General features: G+C 42.8%; 1 protein-coding gene across 9 annotated transcripts in view; it reads right to left on the reverse strand.

Moving 5' to 3' along the window:
• MARK3 (microtubule affinity regulating kinase 3) overlaps positions 1-22,892 on the reverse strand; it is a 131,370-nt gene that overhangs the window by 61,239 nt on the left and 47,239 nt on the right. For all 9 annotated transcript variants that reach the window (XM_060261298.1, XM_060261296.1, XM_060261306.1 and 6 more), the window contains 3 exons: positions 21,264-21,312; positions 9,002-9,067; positions 2,695-2,765 (listed from right to left, as the gene is read on the reverse strand). In XM_060261298.1, coding sequence (XP_060117281.1) covers positions 2,695-2,765; positions 9,002-9,067; positions 21,264-21,312 — 186 coding nt within the window. The remainder of the gene's footprint in view (positions 1-2,694; positions 2,766-9,001; positions 9,068-21,263; positions 21,313-22,892) is intronic.

Raw genomic sequence — 22,892 nt, forward strand, 5'->3', positions numbered from 1 at the left:
TTATTAATCTCACTTGGACTAGCTTTCCACTGCTTAAAGGACTCCTTCTTACCTTTTACAGCTTCCATTACTTCCGTTTGTTAACCATGCAGGCCTTTTCTTATACCTGTTTGTGCTTTCCTAACTTGTGGTATATATTTTATCTAGGATTGTAGTTTTAAATAGCCTCCAAGCTTCCCCATGGGTTTTGACTGTATTTACCTTTCCTTTCAGTTTCCTCTTCACATGCCTCCTCATCTCAGAGAATTTACCCCTTTTAAAGTTAAACGTGGTTGTGCTGGTCTTTTGGGGCAACTCCTGATTTATACAAATAGTGAAATCAATAACGTTATGGTCACTGCTCCCAAGCGGTGCGATCACTTTTACATCTCTCACCAAGTCTTGGGCATTACTTAGGACCAAATCCAGGATCACCCCACCCCTGGTAGGTTCTGTGACCATCTGCTCCATAGCATAGTCATTGAAAGCGTCTAGAAACTTAATCTCTTTCTCTCAATCTAAACACATATTGACCCAATCAATCTGCGGGTAGTTAAAATTACCTATTATGACACAGTTTTTATGTTTAGCCACTATCTTTAATCCTTCTATCATATTATAATCATCCTCTATCTTTTGATATGGTGGGCGATAACAAACTCCCATAGTTAAATTTCTTTTTGGGTCCTCTATTTCAACCCAAAGTTTAATTTTACCAAGCTCTCAGCAGAGCTTAGACCTGAAACCCAAGTTTCAATTGAACATCTCAGGGGACATGTGAACTGAGGAGCATCATCTGAACAGGTCCAAAACTACCAAACTTGCAAGATTCTCAAGCCTCCTCTTTCACGGAAGGAATCCTGGTTTGGTTTTGTTTTTAAAGATGGGAGTAGGTACCCCTTCTGCTTCCAATTTTCTGGGAAATAGTGCAAAATGCCACTTCCCCTGCACAGTTTTGCAGTCTTCTGTGGTAAACTGGTTTATTGGTTCAGCAGTGAAAACAGTGACACTGAACAGGGAAGAACTGGGAACAGTTAAAAGAAAAGGAAAGCAAGACTTTTGATTTGAAACAGGAGGAGCTCGAAATCAAGGACAAGCTGTTCCACTTGCTCAGAGTTATTTCCAGTTATTCTTCTTTGCATTACAGTCTTTTTTTAAAATAAAATAAAGTCATCTGTAAAAAACCCTTATAATTGGTATCAGGGCTCACTCTCACATATTACCACTTTTGCTGATCCAAATAAATCCAACATGGATCAAAGGCTACATAATTTGCACACTTGAGAGGTGACAAAAAAAATCCTCCAGTTTGGGAGCACTGAAGGAAGGGTTCCAACAGTTTCGATTTCATTAATTTGTAAGGCGTGTCTGGTCTTAAAGACAGCGAGGAACTTAGCTCTGACCTGGATAGCCCAGGCAAGCCTGATCTCATCAGAAGCTAAGCAGGAACAGCTCTAGCCGGTATTTGAATGGGAGACCTCCAAGGAATACCAGTGTCATGACGCAGAGGCAGGCCACACCTCTAAACATCCCCTGCCTTCAAGCTGCACTTGGGGTCACCAGAAGTCAGCCTGACTTGATGGCAAAAAAAAAAAGTTTAAAAAAAATGAAAACGGTGAGGGACTTCAAACAACATAAAGACAGCCAGCTACTTCGAACATCTGGTCTTAATGTCAGTGAGGACTTCAAACATCAAAATGTGTGCAGTAAGAAAAAAAATCTAAAATCAGTATGCCTGTCACAAAGTGATACAAAGTTTTGGTATCTAGATCCTAAAAGTTTCACAGAGTAGCCACGTGGTCTCCAGCAGCATAGCTAGATTTGAGTCCAGTAGCAGAGATCAACACAATTTTGGGGGTTTACGTTTTTGAGAGTCAAACTCCCACTGGCGAAGGGAGTTTGACTCTCTGAAGCTTATGCCTCCCACAACACTGATGGTCTCTAAGCAGCTACTAGATTCGAATCTAGAAATACCTAAAACATTACCTTGAAGATAATTTCAATCGTACAGCTGGCCAGATCTCATGTTACCTTTTCAATTGCTTTTTTTCTGCTTTTGGCTATCTATTTTCAACAGCTGTCTTACGGATGTCACTTTGGCTTAATTGTTTGTATTAACTTGTATTGCGTGGTCTGTTTCTGATGATGGAAAGACAATTCTGATGGGGGAAGGCATGTGCCACTAATTAGTGCTAACTGCCCACACCCCCACATTACAGACCCCGTATACTATTCATGAGCATTCTTGGACTATTATAAACAGTATTTCTAGGGGCTCAATGGGAGGAGGAAACAAGGAAGTCCTGTTCTGTGAGTTTTGCTTGTGGATATTGTAGGATAAGCCCTAATCTTAAGGAGCTAGTCGTGTTGAAGGCTTTTTAAAGCTAAAGGTAGGGTAGGGTATTTTAAAATAAAAGCACTCCTGGGTGATTTATTTCAGCTTACATTCCAAGACACTGCTTAAGACCACAGACAAAGGTTCCCTTCTTTCCCGCCACCACAATGAACTAAGTTAGAATAACTTCCCTACTATGCTATCACACACAGCTAGACAGATTGAGGGTGAAAGGATATCAATATTGTAACCACACGGGTGGTGCAGAGAGTATTGGTCTTTCTCACTTCATTCACACCCTATGAGAGAGGCAACAACTGGGTAGGCAAACCATGATAAAACCTGAAATGTTCTAGAAATTTACTACAGATCGTACATACCTGTCTAAATTTAGCTCTTGCCTCCTTTTCCTTCATTCTTCCATGTGCAACTAGATAGTCAAATACCTCCCCTGTAATTGAGATATATGAAAGATGAAACAGGATTCTGTAACTGTTTTAGCTAGCTTTTTTCCGACTGATAATGGGATTTTAATGGAGCTGGCATAGTTCATGACAGCACAATGTAGGATTACAGGAGCCTCAGAGAACAGGAACCTTAAAATAAAAAACACAGGAACTTAAAATTTAGCCTGGTATGCACAGGGGTTGACTAAAATAGTTTCATATCAATAAAACACTGAAAATTAAGACAGAAATAGAGGTTAAAATGTCATCAGCAGAAAAAATAATAAGTCTAAAGTAAGACTAGCAAAAACTGAAGACCTGGAAAAACAACAATCCAAGAATGCGTGTGCAGTGTCCTTTTTTAGAGAAATCTGCTCATTTCTGGCGACTGCTTGTACATGAAATAACAGTAAGCAAACAGCTGTTTAAAGAAGCGCTTCCAACAGTGCAATCCTAAGCAGAGTTGGACTCTTAAGGCTGTCACTGGGCTCAGAAGGGCTTCAACTTTGCTTATGACTTCATTACAAGTCTCCTTCAAAACCTGTATTGGCAAACTGGGTTGGTGTTTGCATTCTTCCCTCCCTCGCTCCCTCTGTACTTTGTCAGCGGTTATAATTTTAAGTCAATCTGACTGCTGTAACTCTGTTTGCCTTTTATTACTTTAAGAAGATGCTGCTAGTCAGTTTGCTCATTTTTTCCCCAACCGAAAAAGGGTTAAATTTTGAATACCGACGCCTCCTGAAAACAACCTGTGCGTTTTGTGTCGTAAGGCCTGTGTTATATACTTTATGAAGGCTACTAAAATAGTGTTATAGAATTAGGCATGCCTTAAATCGAATGAGAATATTTAACCTGATTTCTTTTCACAGCTACATTTATTCATTTCAAGATTCTGAACCACCACCACCAACCTATCCTAAAGGTTTCAACCATACTTCAGGTGAAGATACATATATAAAATGATTTTAGGATGACAGAAGAATATCTGACTTTACCTAACATGATAACCTTATAAATTACCCAAGACACACATAAGCAAAACATGATTTCTTTCACTGAGACATTCTGACGTAATCAGATAAGCCAAACTTCATTTCTGCATAAATGTTTTTCCCCCTGAAAGCCTGCCAAATAAGGAAAGCACAACAGAAATACAAACTGTTTGAAAAGAGACAGCACTCAAAGATCTGTTCTTATATATTAGTATTAGTAATCCATAGATTTTGGGAACAGTTGTCATGCTACCAGCACAGCAGTGCATTAAAAGAAGACTGCAGATTTATATCCCATCATTTCTTTCTGAATCAGAGACTCAGAGCAGCTTACAATTTTCTATATCTTCTCCCCCCACAACAGACACCCTGTGAGGTGGGTGGGGCTGAGAGGGCTCTCATAGCAGCTGCCTGCCCTTTCAAGGATAAACTCTGCGATAGCTATGGCTAACTCAAGGCCATTCCAGCAGGAGGAGTGGGGGAATCAAACCCAGTTCTCCCAGATAAGAGTCCGCACACTTAACCACTACACCAAAAAGCACTAGTAACAAGTATTTTCTTACTGGAAAAAGAAATCCCTGTCTGATAAGTAGCACCTCTTACTCCCTGACCTTCAGGAACAAATGTTTAGAGGAATTAACTGAGATAGTAAAAACCTTGTTTCAACTACAGTACTCACTATACAGAGATTTTTAGGATTTGAGTAAACAATGCAGGTCATAAGAACCACTTAAAAACTCATGCCGAAGACACCAATCACCATGCTGTGGGAATTAATTAAGTGATTCATTCCAATACAAACAACCAACACAGGAAATTCTCAACAGATGCAGTCAATAGTATTAGCAATCTTCTGGCAAATCAGCCTCCATCCTTTGGGCTTGTCTTTCACTTTAAGAGCGTTTACTTCCGATGAAACAGCGATGATGGGGCAGGATGTATACCACCATGCTTCCACCACACATATACTCCAGGAGCGGACAGAGCACATATCCCCGTAATGACTATGTGTGCATTTTTAGATGTAACATTGATTTTTAAAAAGGGGTCTAGAGGAAATCCAGGAAATTGCAGGCCAGTTAGCCTAACATGTGGTCTGGTTAATTTAGTAGAAACTGTTACTAAAGAGAGAATTATTAAGTACACAGAGGAGGAGGAGGAGGAGGAGGAGGAGGAGAGAAGAAGAAGAAGAAGAAGAAGAGAAGAAGAAGAAGAAGAAGAAGAAGAAGAAGAAGAAGAAGAAGAAGAAGAAGAAGAAGAGAGAAGAGAAGGAGAAGGAGAAGGAGAAGGAGAAGGAGAAGGAGAAGGAGAAAGGAGAAGGAGAAGGAGAAGGAGAAGGAGAAGGAGAAGGAGAAGGAGAAGGAGAAGGAGATGATGATATTGGATTTATATCCCGCCCTCCACTCCGAAGAGTCTCAGAGCGGCTCACAATCTCCTTTACCTTCCTCCCCCACAACAGACACCCTGTGAGGTGGGTGGGGCTGGAGAGGGCTCTCACAGCAGCTGCCCTTTCAAGGACAACCTCTGCCAGAGCTATGGCTGACCCAAGGCCATCCCAGCAGGTGCAAGTGGAGGAGTGGGGAATCAAACCCGGTTCTCCCAGATAAGAGTCTGCACACTTAACCACTACACCAAACTGGCTCTCCTGCTGAGGGGGAAATCAGCATGGCTTCTGCAAAAGCAAGTCCTCTTGTCTCATGTACTTTTTTGAGTTCTTTGAGAGTGTTAATGAACGTGTACATAATGGTGATCCATCAGACGTTTTGTACTTGGGACTTCCAAAAAGCTTTCAACAAGGCCTTACCAAAGACTCCTCAGTAAGTTTAGCCATTAGGGGATAAAATTTATTTATCTATTTTACTCAATTTATAGCACACCCTTCCCGTAGATCAGGCTCAGGGCAGGTTACCTCATAGAAACGGATAGCCAAACAGTTAAAACCAGATTAAATTTTAGATAAAATCTAAAATTACAGAACTAAGCTTTGAAAGCTAAAAATGACAGATTCAGCCTCACAGGAATGGCCTATTGGTCCAGGTCCAGCAGGTCCTACAGCACTAGGAAGGAATGGAAGGGGAAAGGGCCAAGAACAGGTGATATTTGTTGGCTCAACTGAAGGTTCTCTTATAGATTAAAAATGATAAAACAGAAAGCAGAGAATAAGGGAAAAAACTGGACATTTCTTGCAATGGAGGGAAGGAACTAGTGGCATCGCACTAAAAGCTGATACTGGCTCTCGTGTTACTGATCACATTCATACATGAAATGGAATTCAAGGTCAGTGGCGTTGTGGTCCAGTTTACAGATGCTTATGCGGGACAGTGAAAAAACCAAAGCAGTTTATGAAGAGCTCCAAGAGGATTTCTCCAAATCAGGTTAGTGGTCAAAGTGGCGAATTAAATTTAAAGTCAATGCAAGGATATGCACAACAAAGCAAAACAAAATTCTCATTTAAAGCAAATTCTGATGAGCATATAGAAACTGAACTAGCGGTGGCCCTGAAGGAAAGGGATCTTGGGGCTCTAAGAACATGCCTTGACAAATTTTCTTTGGCTCTAGGAGCCAGCTCAACCATTCAGGTGCAGGATTTATCAATAACAAACACAATATTTTTATCATCGCGTGAGCCATGCTCAAGCAGGTCTCTGAAGAAGAGGCATACACATTTACTGGAATGCGCTTTAATGTGTAACACAGACTCATCCTGAACAATAAGCTCAATGCTTCTCCTTTAGTTCAGCACCTCTCATTCATACTACAATCTTGGACCTTACATGAAAACAGTCACTCTTACTCATCATACCTCTGCTTCAGACCAAGAAGTGGTGAAGCAGACAGAATGCGGAACTTGGACTGGGGAGGACCCTGAGATCCTTCAAATGCCATCGTGGGCGTGGCTCCTGGCTGACCTTGGGTCAGTCTTAAGCCTAACTGACCTCCCAAGCTTATTATGAGGATATGGTGGGGATGATGAGATCCCTACATGCCATCCTGAGCTCCTTGGTGAAGCATACATGGAAAATGCAGTAATGAAATGAAGCATGTATTGTATATATCAGGGGTGGCCAAACTTGCTTAACGTAAGAGCCACATAGAATAAATGTCTGATGTTTGAGAGCCGCAAGACGGGGAGGGAGGGAGGGAGGGAGGGAGGGAGGGAGGGAGGGAGGGAGGGAAGGAAGGAAGGAAGGAAGGAAGGAAGGAAGGAAGGAAGGAAGGAAGGAAGGAAGGAAGGAAGGAAGGAAGGAAGGAAGGAAGGAAGGAAGGAAGGAAGGAAGGAAGGAAGGAAGGAAGGAAGGAAGGAAGGAAGGAAGGAAGCTTTAAATGCATTCTCCAAGCCAGCTAATGGGGCAGCAGGGGCTTCAAGAGCCACACAATATGTCCAAAAGACCCACAGTTTGGCCACCCCCGGTATATACATATCAGTTTGCCTGCCCACACTGTGGAATGTGGAAGAAATTCTCATATATGTCTGAAAAGGACGCTTCAACAAAGAGGCTTACATGTCAGAAGCCTACTAAGAGGTTCCAACCCCTCCACTACGCAAAGCACTGGAAAACCAGAGCCTCCCTGTGTTCCTCTGCATTTGAGGAAGCGAGCTCTGACATTTTTATTTTATTTTATTTTATTTCATTTCAATTTATATCTCGCCCTACCCCAACCAAAGCGGGCTCAGGGCGGCTCACAACACACAAAGCTCATGTGAAAGCATCTTTAAGATGCCACACCGAACCTCTGTTTTATTCCCCTTTGCTTCCCGCTTATCAATGCCCTTCACCAGCTTCCCCATGCCTTCCTTGGATGTTTTTAAACAGAGGCTAGATGTCCATCTGACACCCAGGAGGATCCTGTAAATTTAGGGGGAGGTATTCATGAGTTTCCTGCATTGTGTAGGGGGTTGAATTAGATGACTTTGGAGGTCCCTTCCAATGCTGTGATTCTATGATTCTAAGTGGGTCTGTTTCCCCTTGGAGCTGTTCACTGAGCTCCACTAACTTTGCTCTCCCCTCCCACCCCCCAGAATCTGTGTCTCTGCTTCCCAGGGGGAAGAAACACAAGAAGTTCTAAAGGAGGACTCGAGTGCCCAGCAGGTTACCAGGCAACCAGCTTCCTCATCGCCTCCCACCAAAACTAGAGCAGCCAGGGAAGGGGAGGTGGCAGGAATATGGAGAAGAGTGAGATGTGAGTGTGAGAGATGCAGTGACTACAGTCGGAGATGAGCAGGAGGTTTTGCTGCAACGAGCCGCTCTGGAGAACCTGAAGAAGTTTGCCGAGAGGAGCAAACCAGGATGTGATGGGGCAAACAGGGCTTTTGCTCAGAGTGGCGCTGGGGGGCTCTACCATCCCCCTTTGCTTGCCTGCTTCCCGTTACTCTGCCTATGATTTCTCCCTATTCCTTTGCCAAGCAGCAAGGAACCCCTGGTCCATAGCTCTAGTTGCTAGGAGCAAATCCGAAGTCGCAGTTGCAACTTGGGTCAGTCAAGGGCTGCTAGCCATTGCTACCTGGGCTGCTGTAAGCAGATGGTAGTGGTGAAAAGTGCCATCAAGTCACAGCTGACTTACGGCAACCCTGTAGGGTTTTTCAAGGCAAGAGATGTTCAGAGGTGGGTTTGCCATTGGCCTGGCTCCACAATCATGGTATTCCTTGGAGGTCTCTCATCCAAATACTAGCCAGGGCCAACCCTGCTTAGCTTCTGAGACATGACAAGGTAGAGCTGCCTGGACTATCCAGATCAAATGACCCGCCAGGGCAGAGATAATTCAATACAAATGCCGACACCTGGGGGGCCAGGGTTAAAAAAAGTGAGGCTCCATACTACAGTGAAAGAGATCTCAAGTGTTATTCAGAAGGTTCTGCTTCAATGAGAATTGGGGGGGGGGGAGGAATGATGAAGAGGAGACTGGAAAGTATCGGAACTATGAACAAGTTAAACTGAATCTCTCATATGTGCTAAAACAACCAAGCTATCAAAGCAGTATGGAATGGCAGGGTAGCATGAATGGTACACTCAAACTGAATTATTTCACAGATAACAATGAAATGCACACAGAAAAAATACACATGCTCAACAGGTAATGTGGGGCTGATGACAAAATCCTGGGTCATAGTTCTAGAATGGTGGGAACAGTGACACTGGTGACAATACCTTTACATAAGTAACAGGGAAAGATTAAGCATGGATGCTTACTGCAACCTAATTTATAGATAGATAAAGAAACTGTTTTGTCCAAAACCGTTCAGTACTTACCCCCGCTTGCATACTCCATGATTAAGTAGAGCGTTTTTTCTGTTTCAATTACTTCAAATAATTTAACTGGAAAGGGGGCAAAAAAAAATTAACAGATTATACCACTTTTACAAGGAATTTATCTACACAGTAGTATTGGACTTCATTTTGCCATCTAATGCTCCTTAAAAATGAGCATACTACCAGAACATGGACACTCCCAATGAAAGATTAATACTAGGTTTAAGCTAGAAAGTGACAAGGTATAACCATGGCATTTGCAGCAAACATAAAAAGGCAGTAATGGCCAATGTTTTAGACAGTTTTAAAAAGGATTAGACACGTTTACTTATAACTTTTTAATGCCACCTTTCTACCCAGTTTAGAGACCCCACGGTGGCAAATATTCAGAAACATTAAAACAACCTTTTGACATACATAGTGTGAAAACCTTTAAAAACAGCAATAAAACAACATACCTACACAACTAAAAAGGTAAAGGTAGTCCCCTGTGCAAGCACCAGCGGTTTTTGACTCTGGGGTGACGTTGCTTCCACAATGTTTTCACGGCAGACTTTTTATGAGGTGGTTTGCCATTGCCTTCCCCAGTCATCTACACTTTCCCCCCAGCAAGCTGGGTACTCATTTTACCATCCTCGGAAGGATGGAAGGCCGAGTCAACCTGGAGCACGCTACCTGAACCAGCTTCCGCTGGGATCGAACTCAGGTTGTGAGCAGAGGGCTCCGACTCCAGTACTGCAGCTTTACCACTCTGCGCCATGGGGCTCTTACACAACTAAAACATATACACAAATTCATGGAAGAAAAACAGGCTGGAAACTTTCCTAATCTGCCTGTGAGCTTCCTGGAAAGTTCTGAAGGGCCACCTAAGCCAATGTGCACCTGAAGACATCATCTCCTTTATTCAATAGAAGGTGGAGTGGCTACCAAAGGCATGGTTTTCCCTGTGAAGGCAGCTTCACTCACTGGAGCAGGATCTTTTGCAGGTGCCAACCTGCAAATGGGCAAAATCAACAACTGACTGTACATGTACCTTTGTGGCCCTAACCTAATGGAACGACCTGCCTGAGGAGAAGGCTCCCATGTTGGGGAGGGATGGTGGCTCAGTGGTAGAGCATCTGCTTGGTAAGCAGAAGGTCCCAGGTTCAATCCCTGGCATCTCCAAAAAAGGGTCCAGGCAAATAGGTGTGAAAAACCTCAGCTTGAGACCCTGGAGAGCCGCTGCCAGCCTGAGCAGACAATACTGACTTTGATGGACCGAGGATCTGATTCAGTATAAGGCAGCTTCATATGTCCATATGTCATATGTCCATGTTCCTGGCTTTCCACACGGATTATGAAGAGGGCTTTTTCTACAGAGCAATAGGCTTGCACTGTACTAAATGATTTACAAAATTACTTGAGAAAATTCTTACTGACTATGGTCTATACTGCTGCATATAGCCTACTGAAACTAGGACCGTACTATGGAATTTTGCATTATTTAATGTGTTAACACTTATGCTTTGCTTCACTTGTTTTAGACTTCTGCGCCCCATGGTGCAGAGTGTTAAAGCTGCAGTACTGCAGTCCTAAACTCTGCTCACGACCTGAGTTCAATCCCAGAGGAAGCTGGGTTTCAGGTAGCCGGCTCAAGGTTGACTCAGCCTTCCATCCTACCGAGGTCGGTAAAATGAGTACCCAGCTTGCTGGGGGGAAAGTGTAGATGACTGGGGAAGGCAATGACAAACCACCCCGTAAAAAGTCTGCCGTGAAAACATTGTGAAAGCAACGCCAACCCAGAGTCGGAAACGACTGGTGCTTGCTCAGGGGACCTTTCCTTTCCTATGCCTACTACCCTAATCCTACTGTAGTGTTTATTGAATGCTCCATCTATTGATCATATTGACTCATTCTGTTTAATCCGCCTGGAGTCCAAGTGAGAAAGGTGGACTAGAAAGCAGGGTTTTTGTAGCAGGAACTTCTCTGCATATTAGGCTACACCCCCCTAATGTAAGCAATCCTCCAAGAGCTTACAGGGCCTACTGTAAGCTCTTGGAGGATTGGTTACATTGGGGGTGGGGGAGTGTAGCCTGATAGGCAAAGGAGTTCTTGCTACAAAAAAAAGCCCTGACTTTAAATAATGTAAATAAATATAAATCTTGATTTTGGCCTGTCCTCCCTACAGATACTTAGCAAGCACATTGTCTGCCACGTTTACAGAACCTGCTAAAGATGTATTTGTTTTATCTAGGCTGTCTGATTATTATTTTCCATTATTTTAAATCTGATTTAACTGTATACCTATTATCTAATGCCACTTTTAGTTGTTATCTAAGCTGCCTCAAGTACCTCTGGTAGAACAGACAGAACTTATTGAAACAGATAAAATGCATCTGGTTAACTCCTCTAAAAAACCAAGCGCTACACTAGCAGGACTCTTGGCCAAATTTGAAATCAACAATGTTTAATGCTTTCTACATCACAGCAATTAATGAAAGAGGAAGCCATTTAAATGTGTACAAGCAGCCCGGAATTGCAGAATACATGAAAAAGCTCCACCCACAATGCTTTACATCGGCCACACTGGCCACCTGCCGCCAGTCATTCCTCTGTGTGCAGGATGGAGGAAAGACAAGGAGGGGGAAAGTGTACTGTGGGAGAAGCCACATCCTCTTCTATTCTCTTCGCCAATGGAATTAACATATTTCCTATTTCAAGATGGCCTCCATTTCTCCTGTTCCAAAACGAAAAACTTCTCTTGACCCTCTATCTTTTGCTGTTTGCCGACCTATTTTCTTGTCTGAATTTTCTTGTCTGAATTTCTTGTGCAAGCAGTCTCTGTTTCTTCTGTCCCTGTTCACCCATTTTGACGTGAATCGCTAATGCACGCCTCCCTGTCAAGTCGTGAGCTCTTCCATTCTGCCCCTGCTTGATTTCTCCTCCATATCTGTCATCACTTATTCTATTTTGATCCTTGCTTTACCAGTTCTCTTTCTTGGTGGTGGTGGGGAAGGTCATTCTCTGTCTACTTCCTCTTCTCCTTCCTGTCAATTTCTGTTCCCCCAAAGGAAATCTAGTCCTCATCTGCTGTCTCATTTCCCCTCCCGGACTAATCATAGCTTTCATTATCAGCTTTATCAGGACTTTTTTTGAGCAGGAACGCAGTTCCGGCTCGCTTGGTGTCAGGGGGTGTGGCCTAATATGGAAACAAGCTCCTGCTGGCTTTTTCTACAAAAAAAAAAAAACTGTGTGAAACAATGGGGATGACAGAGATGTAGCCTAATATGCAAATAAGTTCCCACTGGGCTTTTTCTACCCCCCAAAATCCCTGAGCTTTATGTTGCTCATCCGATACCTCATCTCTTGGTGGTAGAAAGTACTATCAAATCTCGGCGACTTATGGCAACACACCTCAAAGGGTTTTCAGGGCAAGAGACAAACTAGGATGGTATGCTGCTGCCTGCATGTGCGTAGCAACGTAGACTTCCTTGATGGTCTCCCATTCAAACAGTAATCAGGGCTAACTCTACTTAGTTTCCAAGATCTGACAAGACTGGACCAGCCATCTGTTATCTTGCTATTGTTTCGGCTGTCTTCTCTACAGTCTGTCACCTGAAGCTCTTCCAAGAATTAGTGCCTGGTCCATATTCAAACATGCAGCAATGGTGCAACGGGGGGGGGGGGGGGGGGAGGGTTGAGTATCCAAGCAGGAAGACAGACTGTGTAACAGCTGAATGGAGAAGATACCATTGCGTAATGCTTCCCCACATAAAAATAGTTTCCCTTCAAGGACAAAACATATACAATGGCTACTTAAAACCTTTCGCCCTGCTGTGTGAGTCTGGCTCTTTCAGTAAGGAGCACACAAAAAGCGCAGTCCTGTATTGGACGTCTCAAGTGATCCTTATACCACCACAGGACACCTGCCTCGTTCTGCTCCACGTGGAGGAGCCTGAGGGAAAACATTCCATCTCCCATCTCTCATTCATAGGAAATTGTACTTCCTATGCTTCTCAGACTCAAGAAAAGCCATTTTCCCTCTTACCAAATCTTCTTTCCAATTGCTTAATATATCTAACGTTTATAACGTCTCTTCATATAGTATCTTTATCTTTTAACATTTCTATGCTACCATTCCACCCAACTTGGGGCCCCTGAGTACTAATTCATTCCCTTGTTTCACACACTGAGAGTGCCATCCTAAACACTGTTGACTACAGTAGCCTTACTGGGGGGAGGGGTTAATACTGTTTAGGATTCCACTGCACAGTAATGTCTCTCGGTTGCTTTTCCTGCCTCTAATCAATGGGTAAGTTCTCACCCCTATAGTTTTTAATCATCCTTAACCTCTTTTCATTCTACTTGTTTCGCCTTCCTCCACCTTGCCCCAGTTTACATTACTTTCCAACACCTTTACTCTCTGGCTCCCTCGTCTTTTATGCTCCCCTTGTCAGACATTTGATTCCTCTGCCTTCTAACCTTGCTGATCTCAGCATCACGACTCCCAACTGCCTCCTTTATCAGTGGAACTCTCTGGCCGTTACGGCTTTGTTAAATGCTCTCTGGACTAACTTAATCCATTTCCTCTTTTGCCTTACTGTCTTAATTCCTTTCAATCTTTGTCAGGGGCCCCTAGCAACAGATACTAACTAAGCCTCTGCTCCAAATTTTCAAAAACGAGGTTGAGTATGCATAAATGAAACCATGGCTCTTCAGGGCCTATGGACGATTAACTTCACACTGGTGAACTATGGTTGCCAACCTCCAGGTGGCTAAAGGGGAACCCAAGGTTTCTGTGCTATCCAGCCTCCAAAATTAATACAAAACTAAACAATTAGGCAAATAACATATATTCGAACACTCTCATACAAAATGCTTTTACAATCATACCCTGACAAATAGAACACCAAATAACAGTGATACAAAAGGACTGGAATTCAGCGTAGCAAGTTCCAAATCAATGTCTGTTTAACAACGTAAGGTCCTTCAGTTCTCAAGGAATCCTCGGTTCTGCATTGCTCCTGAGGAATCCTAATGGTGGTACATGATCCAATAAGGTTTTCTCTATACAGCACCACAGCGCAGCGACGAGGTCATACTTTACATTCCCTCGTTTCACTTATAGCTTTAACTAGCTTCAAAAGATTGATCCACAGCATGGCAAGATTCTCACTTTCACACACAACCAAGTGACTAATTTACAGGCCTTGCCTTGGGTTCCCCTTTAGCCACTCTCTACCGTGATTCTCTGTTGGTTGCACAACCGTCAAGTGACAACTGGGAATCTCCCACTACTACAATTGATCACCAGACAACCACAATCAGTCCCCCTGGATAAAATGGCTGCTTTGGAGGGTGAACTCTATGGCACTATACCCTGCTGACGTCCCTCTCCTCCCCAAATCTTACCCTCTCCGGGCTCCACACCCCCAATTATCCAGGTATTTCCAACCCAGAGCTGGCAACTCTATGGTGAACACCTTCAGAAAAAGCAGCATGATTGGATGGGTGGGGCCATCAAACTGCTAACCACTCTAAATAGTCAAAGGGTTTAGAGAGCCAGGGTGCTGCAGTGGCTAGAGCGTCTGGGAGATCCAGACTTCGATCCCCACTCCTGCCATGGAAGTTCACTGGCTGCAAGAATTGATCTGCAATGCACGGCAACGTCCCTGTTTTTCTCCCAACTACTCTAAACTTCATCAGAAGCTGGGGTGGAAAAAGAGTCTCAAAAGCAGTTTATAACATGGCACGGATAACTGAGAGTTCACAGAATTTCTGGCATGGGAGCTAAGAGTTCACAGGAAAATGTCAGATGCCTTAGTGCGTATGAACCAAACATGAGCTCCACAAACTGCAAATGCAGCTGTTAGTTATGCATTTGGCGATACGCAGACTAACGCTGCAGTTCTGAACGGTTTTGCAAAAATCGATGAGGCAGCTCTTCTAAGTGGTTTCAGGAAGCATCAATTGATTGTATTCTGCTGCGGGGTGGGGTTGGGGGGGCCGGCGGCAGAATCTTTTATACCCCAAGAGCACAAATCAATGCAGAAACAGACGAGCGAGACAGTCCCATTATCTCACATTGCAATCGGCGGGAGTTTAACATACTCAACAAATTAAACATTTGTTACAATTTACGGTGTTTATTGCCTATTTATTATATTTATACGTTGCCCTTCTTCAAAATGGCAGCTTGAAGAGCCCAGACTAGCTTAAGCTCATCAGATCTTGGAAGCTAAACAGGGTCAGCTGTGGTTAGTACTTGAGTGGGAGACCAACGAAGAAGTCCAGGGTTGATAATGCAGAAGTAGGCTTCTTGCCTTGAAAACCCCATGAGGAGTCGCTGTAAGTTGGCTGCAACTTGATGGCACTTAATTATAATTATTTTCTCCAGGAAGGTGGCAGAGAGAGGGCCACCAAGGCACATCTCACTCTGTCATTAAACAGACCCAGATCCTGGTTGGTTTTATCAAGTCTACTGTTATCGTGTGGCTTCTTGTCCATACTCTGAGAAACAAATTTATTATTCAAATAGGAGAATAGCAGATTTATACCCCACCCTTCTCTCTGAATCAGAGACTCAGAGCGGCTTACAATCTCCTATAACTTCTCCCCCCACAACAGACACCCTGTGAGGTGAGTGGGGCTGAGGGGGTTCTCACAGCAGCTGCCCTTTCAAGGACAACCTCTGCCAGAGCTATGGCTAACCCAAGGCCATTCTAGCAGGTGCAAGTGGAGGAGCGGGGAATCAAATCCAGTTCTCCCAGATAAGAGTCCACGCACTTAACCACTACACCAAACTGGCTCTCCAAATATGCTACAAAGTGCTCTGTGAAATCCCAAGTCAGCCATCTGTCATGTACGGAGCAAAACAAATTGCCAACTCCCAGACTCGTTCCAAGGAAAAGTACTCTTGCATATAAGTTTCCTCTCTGGTTGCTTATATCGTATATGTTAAACGATACCCTGGCTGCTCTTTTTGAGGCTGCTCAAACTGTTTCATGTTTTAGTGACTGCCAAGTTTTGGTCCCACACTCTATTATGCATGCTTAATCTCCACTGAAACAAATAAGCATGTTGGATTGCTCCTGGGGTTTGTTTAGTTAAGATGGCAAAAGATCTCATGGTAGAGAAGAGTAATCTCATCTGCAGCGTAGGATATAAGGATGCTGTTTTAAAAATAAAACGGCTCCAACTGCAGTACCTTGGCACTCACTGCCCAGCTATCAAAGAACTATGAAGACATTCTTCAATAAATGTCCACCTAGATAAGAAACTTAAGTAGCCATCTATCAATTCTTACAAAAAGATGCACACTGGAATTTGGGCGGAGAGGGGAATGCAGAATGAATAATGAATTTGGGAATTTGTACAAAACTGGCCATTTCGTCACAAACTGGATAAAAGATAGCCCATATCATTAGACATATGCTGCTTAGCTTCCTAATGAAATGAATGAAACCATGCCATAAAGCACCACCATCTCATAACAACAACTAAACAAGGAAGGAGCTATGCCTTACATGCAGAAGACACCCCCGCCCCCGGGTTCAATTCCTGGCATTTCCAATTAAAAAGAATACAGAGAGATGGTGTCAGAAAAATCTCCTGTGAGATATTGAAGAGCCACTGCACAGTCCCGTATGCTGTCCTGGGGCAAGGCAATCAGTGGCCTCGCTCAGTGCAAGGCAGACGCATACAGGTTGTGGTGGTACTGATGCTGTAACTGATGCGTGGCCACTGAAGTCAGAGCCTCCGGTGTTCCCACCTTCTGAGATGAGGCAGGGAGCAACCTGGAAGAGGGCTTTCTCGGCTGTGGCATCAAATATTTGGAATCTCTCCCCAGGGAGATTTCTCTGCCTTTCTTCAGTAGGTGATTCCCCCCCCCCTTTGGCATTCCCTCAGTGATCTGTCCTTCTTGACCAATCTTTTAACTGCCATTTTTATGGCTTTGTATGTACTTCAGCTCTATTCTTGTTTTAATGAGGTGTGTTTTGGGGAGGGCTGATAACCGTTTAAAAATGTGATTTTATTATGTATATTTTAATCTGTTGGCTCCCTTGGTGGCCCTTAAGGGCAGAAAATGGGATATAAGTGTGGTAAAATAAAATAAATAAAAAGAGTTGCTTTCTCACCTTGGATCATAATAAACGGACTGACTAAATAAAAATGGAATATTGAAGGAGCATCCATTGGCATTCTAAGGGCAATAAACCCGTTCTGCTAATCATACTATTCTGACTTTTGCTGATCAAAGCCTTAAAAGAGGTGGTTCCCAACTTTATCAAATTATGAAGACTCCTTTTTAACGTCAAAACATTTTGTGACCCCCTCCTCCCAAAAAAACAGTATTTGTACTATTAGTATCCATTAAGAAAATATGTAACGACAAAAAGACCACAACTGCACAGTTTAGAGCACAGATGGGATTTGCGTATCTCACACCCTACCCCAACAATAGTCCCTAAAGATTGGGAATCACTGCCATAAAGCATAATAAGAAACTTAGAGGTACATAAAAGGGCTTCGTATTTCTTTATTAAGTGTTCAGTATTTTTCGGTTCAGGTCTAGCGAACCCCACAAAATTTCAGGATTCCCAAAAAATCCCAGATCCTAATATCAATAAAGTATTCAGATCTGGCATTTTAAAAAAAAATCTTGAATTTTTTCAGGTCCAACAGCCACAAGAAGTAAAAAACTGAGAAGAAAGCAGCTGCAAAGCCACAAAAACCCCTCAAAAACAGCTGAGCAGCGGGAGCACATTGCTCCTGCAGCTCAGCTGTTTTCGGGCTTTCTTCTGCAGTCCTTTTAAATGTGACTGCACATGAGAATTCAAGCTGAGCCAGCAGGGTGTTTTTCAGGCTTTGTCCGTCTTCCTGGTAATTTCCAAACATATCTGGGATTCTTTCGGGAGTTGTTTTGTTTTCCCAAAAAATCCCAGGTACCTTTGAGATGCCAAAACATACCCCACAACTACAGTAAGATATTTTGGGGTATATTTTCGGCTTGAGTAGATCTAAATGCACACCCCTAAGTGTTCAGAATAGTAGCGCCAACTTCAATTTAATGACCACCTTTCACACAGTATTCTCCTTGGATATTTGTGGTTTGTTGAAAGCCGATCAAAACATAAGGGTCTATGGAAGGAAAATGGCCAGGGAGATCATTGCTCAGCTTCATGATACATGCAAGTAACATCATCATTCAATTATTCATGCTAGACTATTACTTCTGCCAAGAATGCTGAAGTGATAGGTATTTATAGATTCCACTGGATATAGACAGAACATATGGGGGTGTTATCAGAAGTTTACAGAAATAAATAGCACTTTAGACATTATAGCAAAGACCTGCTCTGGCTTGCTGGTTGACCTGCAAGAGGCACCATCTCTCAGTTTTATGCACGTTATAGGGTTGTGAGGTTAAAGAGTGTGTGTTGGGGGGAGGGGAAGAAAGAGAGTGAGACCCAAGCATGCTTACTAGAGCTATGCAAAGGAAAAAGAATAAAATGTAATCTATAAAATAGTATGGTGATATTTCTTTTAAGCTATGCAGTTTAGCAGTACTTGAATACTGGTAGCTCCTAACAAACTACTCTTCATATTGCAGAACTAGAAACAGTTTTTTTTAATTAGTTTTTTTTTAAGTTAGCTTTCTCTAGCTAAAACAACTACTGCCAGCCTGTTCCAAGGTATATCTCAAACATACATCTGGGGGAAATAAAAAGGCAGCATTATAATGAAGGCAAGTCAATTTCAAAGTTTGACAGTTTTTTAAACTATAAATCTGTAAAACAGTTTCATAAAGTTATATTCCTAGAAACTACCAGGGGAAGCGTCCACTCTCAAGATACTAAAATTAATGTAAGCAGTGTGGATGACACATTTAAATCCAGGCACAGCTTCCTGAGAGTGGAAGATGAATTACGCCTTATTTTGTTTTGTCCCCCCCCCCTCATAAAAATCCTACCAAGTAATAACAAGCCTGAGCTGTTTTAATAGGGAGAGTCAGTGACTACTTTTGAATACTAGCTACAGGAGGCACAATAATCACAAATGAAAGAAAATTTGTACTTGAATTTTCAATCCAGTATATGACATCTGTCCTCCTGCTGCCCAGACTATCCCAGTCTTGTTAGATCTTGGAAGCTAAGTGGAGTTAGGCTTGCTTAGTATCTGGGATGGGAGACCATCAAGAAAGTCCAGGGTCACCATGCAGAGACAAGCAATAGCAAACCACCTCTGAATGTGTCCTGCCTAGAAACCCCTATGGAGTTCATGTAAGTCAGTTGTGATTTAATCGCAAAAAAGGTACAACCTGCTACTGGATATTGCATTAGATCTTAGTGTTAGAGAGTTTAAGCAGTATATCATTTTATATATTGTGTATTAGGCCTGAGTTTTGTATACAGCATCCTGGATTATACAGGAATGATATCAGAAACCATCCCTAGAATAACAATATCAATTACAAGTTATTTTTTTTTTACACTGGGCCAAATTGTACATTGACTTGAATATCTGCAAGCATGAGGCAGGTACTGGGGATCATATAAAGGCTGTCAAAAGAAACCTGAGTTGAGCTTGGACATAAAAGCGACAAGTCAGGCAGTAACTGAATCCTTTAAGGAGACGTGGGATTTGTACTTCAAAGGAATGAGACAAACTTAGGAGAGAGAATGTCTTTTCCCCAACCTCACCATTTGTCCCAGAGGGAAAGTAACTTCAAACATCAAAGCTGCACATCTAATTGAACTAGTTTAACTCTCTGTATTTGCCACTATTGCAGACAAATAGTATACAGTTTGAAAAGGGAAACTGGTGGACTGATTTTCACATCATTTGACCACCATCCAAAGCCCTTCTTCCATGAGCAGAAGGGCTTGTACACTTGTGCAAGGGGGGGGGGCACAATTAGCCCCTTCTTCCAGCAGACCCCCTTGTCACAGCTGCTATTTTTCCCAACAGCCTCCCAACCCCCTAGGCGCTGTTTTATTTTGGGGGTGGGGGTGCTGCAGCAAGAATGGGAAAGACAGAAGATGTTATTCAGCAAGAGAAATGCTTATTGATCCCTGGGATCCAACCCCACAGAGGCGAGCATTAAGTTTTCTGATAGGTCAGAGCAGCTTATGACTCTGGAGACTGCCATTTTCATCTATAACAAAGGGTTCCACCACGGTGCCTAGGAGCGCCTTAGTGCTCACCAACATTTTCCTGGCACCTGCTGGGCGAGGTGGGGCTTTTGCCCAGAAGGCTTCTGATCGGCCACTGAAGATTTGATAGGCTCTACAGGTTTGTTGCTTTGGCAGCAACTGCCATCACAGCACATCTTCACTATGGGACTGAAGGTCAGCTGAGGCAGCCATCTTGTGGCTGTATCCACCATGCTGTATCAGAATTCCAGAGGTGCCTGCAGGCTCAAAAAGGTTAGAACTCTCTACTCTACAACACGCAGCACGGCTTAACAACTGTGTGTACTATCTGGAGCCACCCTCGTGTCAAAAACGTAGGCTACATAGTTGTGCACTAGCACAAGATGGCAGAAGGGAGAATCCAAGAACTATTGCTTCATCATCTTCCTTTTCCCAATACAGATGATCCTGTGAATAGTCTCCCTAACTGAGTTTTCATTTTAAACAAGCAAACAAACAAACCCTGCAGCATGGTGAGCTGTTTATGGAGCTCTGGGGACACAATGCAGTTTTTGTAAGTCTCTTGAATGCAGTGGGGAAAAAACCACCATCATAACTAATGTTCCCTCTAAGCTGTGAGCTACTGGCATTAAAGTTGTTAGCTACTGCATAAATTAGTGTGCTATGGGGTCATCCTTCCTGAGCTAAGACAAAAATGTGTGAGCAAGTGGCTGAAAATCTGTGAGCTAGCTTAGAGGGAACACTGGTCATAACTCTGCAAAGATTTTATACAGAAACCATGAGTTTGTTAAACTGATAGAATCACACACCTAATTTTAAGAGAAAACAAAAACTTCATCCAAATACACATTTAGAGCAACGCTGCAGTGATCAACATACATATGCATGGGACTAAACAGTAAAGAACAAAAAAACACTGCACATTTTACGCATGCACAATGCAATGTTTCAGTGATACACACATGGGGGGATCTGTTACGTCTGCTTAGAACAAAATGTGATTCTACCCAAAGAACCCAAATATCACGGGAAAGCTTCCGTTTAGAGACATTTATGCATATTTTATTACAAGCACAGACACATTAAACATTACATATACAAAGACAATCTTAAAATAGGTGCATTACCTATATTTGGATGATTTAAAATCTTCATTATCCTTACTTCCCTGAACAGCTAGAACAGAACAAACAAACACAAGAGTTAATGATAAAACTGACTGGCTAGCAGTGATGTTTTCTTCCTGTCTCTCTTTGTCTGTCTTTCTTTAATTGGGCTTGTAATCACATTCCAGTAGCTTGGGAGCAACGCAACTACATCTGAAAAGAGTTTAAAAAAGAGAAGACCCCACCCCGAGAAAGCCACAAACACTGGAGTCGAGGTTTTTAAAAGTGTATATTGAGGAGACACTTCTGAGAAACAGTCTCTAGGTTTTTTGCAGGGCTTTTAAAACCTGAACTCTAGAAACACTTTTAGCACTCCGAGAGCCAGGGGACAAGCATTCCAGCAATAATTATGCAGTCTGATAGGTACCTGGAGTCTGTCCAGTTCTAGGTCAAAATCAAATGTTTATCTCAAAAGTTGCACAACAATCCTTGGGATCTGGCCAACCAGTAGGCTCCAATTTTACACAAGAGGGGGAAGAGGAGGAAATTCTTGTGCTGTAATTTTCTAACACTGAAGAATTAAGGTGCTGATGCAGATACAGAAGAATGGTCATTTGCACTGCTGTGCTGAAACTGCCAGCACAATGCAACACAAATCATTTTATACTGATGAAAATTGCAGGCATCTAGGGCTAGATCCAGACTTCTGCTTGCACCACAGCTCTTGTGCAGTGGAAGCATGAGAAAGACACTGCAGTAGCCACTTGCACTAAGCCAATTTCAGCAAGCTGAACTATGCTAAGAAGATTTCTTTTTGCCATTTGGACCCAACCTCCTTGACTTTCTAATAAAAGACAATTCCTGTCAAAAACTGATTTGCTTTCACACTCTGTACTTGAAGCACGATCCTTGCGTTTAATGCTAATTTACATAGTGCAATCAAACTTTACAGGACACCATGAATTTAACAATGTATCCCAAAACTTTAAACAATAAGATGATCTTCCACATCACAATGAAAACAAAGAACAGTGTTAAGGGACAGCAGCAGACCCATTCAAGCAGTGGCTCAGTATATACAAAGGCCATAAGAGGCTACGAGGCAAAGAACCCCTAATCTCTCCTCAAGGGTTAATGTGAACAATAGGGCCTGGTGTTACTAATCGGTTTCTTGGCCTACGGCTCTTATCATCTTCAAGGCCGGAGAAGGAAATGGGGCAATCAGCTTCTCATGAGAACCTGCAGTCCGCATGATGGGAGGGGGAGAGTCGGCAGTAATGAGGTGATCTTCTAGAGGCTCCTCCCAAAAATGTGTTCTGATTAGATGTCATCCTCATCTGATGCTGGTGGGCCCAGGAACTATTAACTGAGCTAAGGCTCTGAAGAAAAAAAAAGACTACTTGCGATCTGGCAGACTGAAGGCCTGAAACGATGACCTACTTGAATTACAATTGCTAGCAATGTAGAGAACACCTGAGCCTTGGCCTTTGACTATGAAAGAAAGGTCTGCACCATCCAGCTCAAGTTCTGAAAGTGTTAAATGGTTTAAGCTCACTTCCTAGCTTTCTTACTGTTTGATCCTTGAGAACTGTGCCAGTTGTAGAATACATTTTCATATTAGTAGAAACTAAAACATTGTAATTTTTAAAA

Source organism: Heteronotia binoei, chromosome 21, assembly GCF_032191835.1.
Source record: "Heteronotia binoei isolate CCM8104 ecotype False Entrance Well chromosome 21, APGP_CSIRO_Hbin_v1, whole genome shotgun sequence".
In the NCBI taxonomy this organism is placed as follows: Eukaryota; Metazoa; Chordata; class Lepidosauria; order Squamata; family Gekkonidae; genus Heteronotia; species Heteronotia binoei.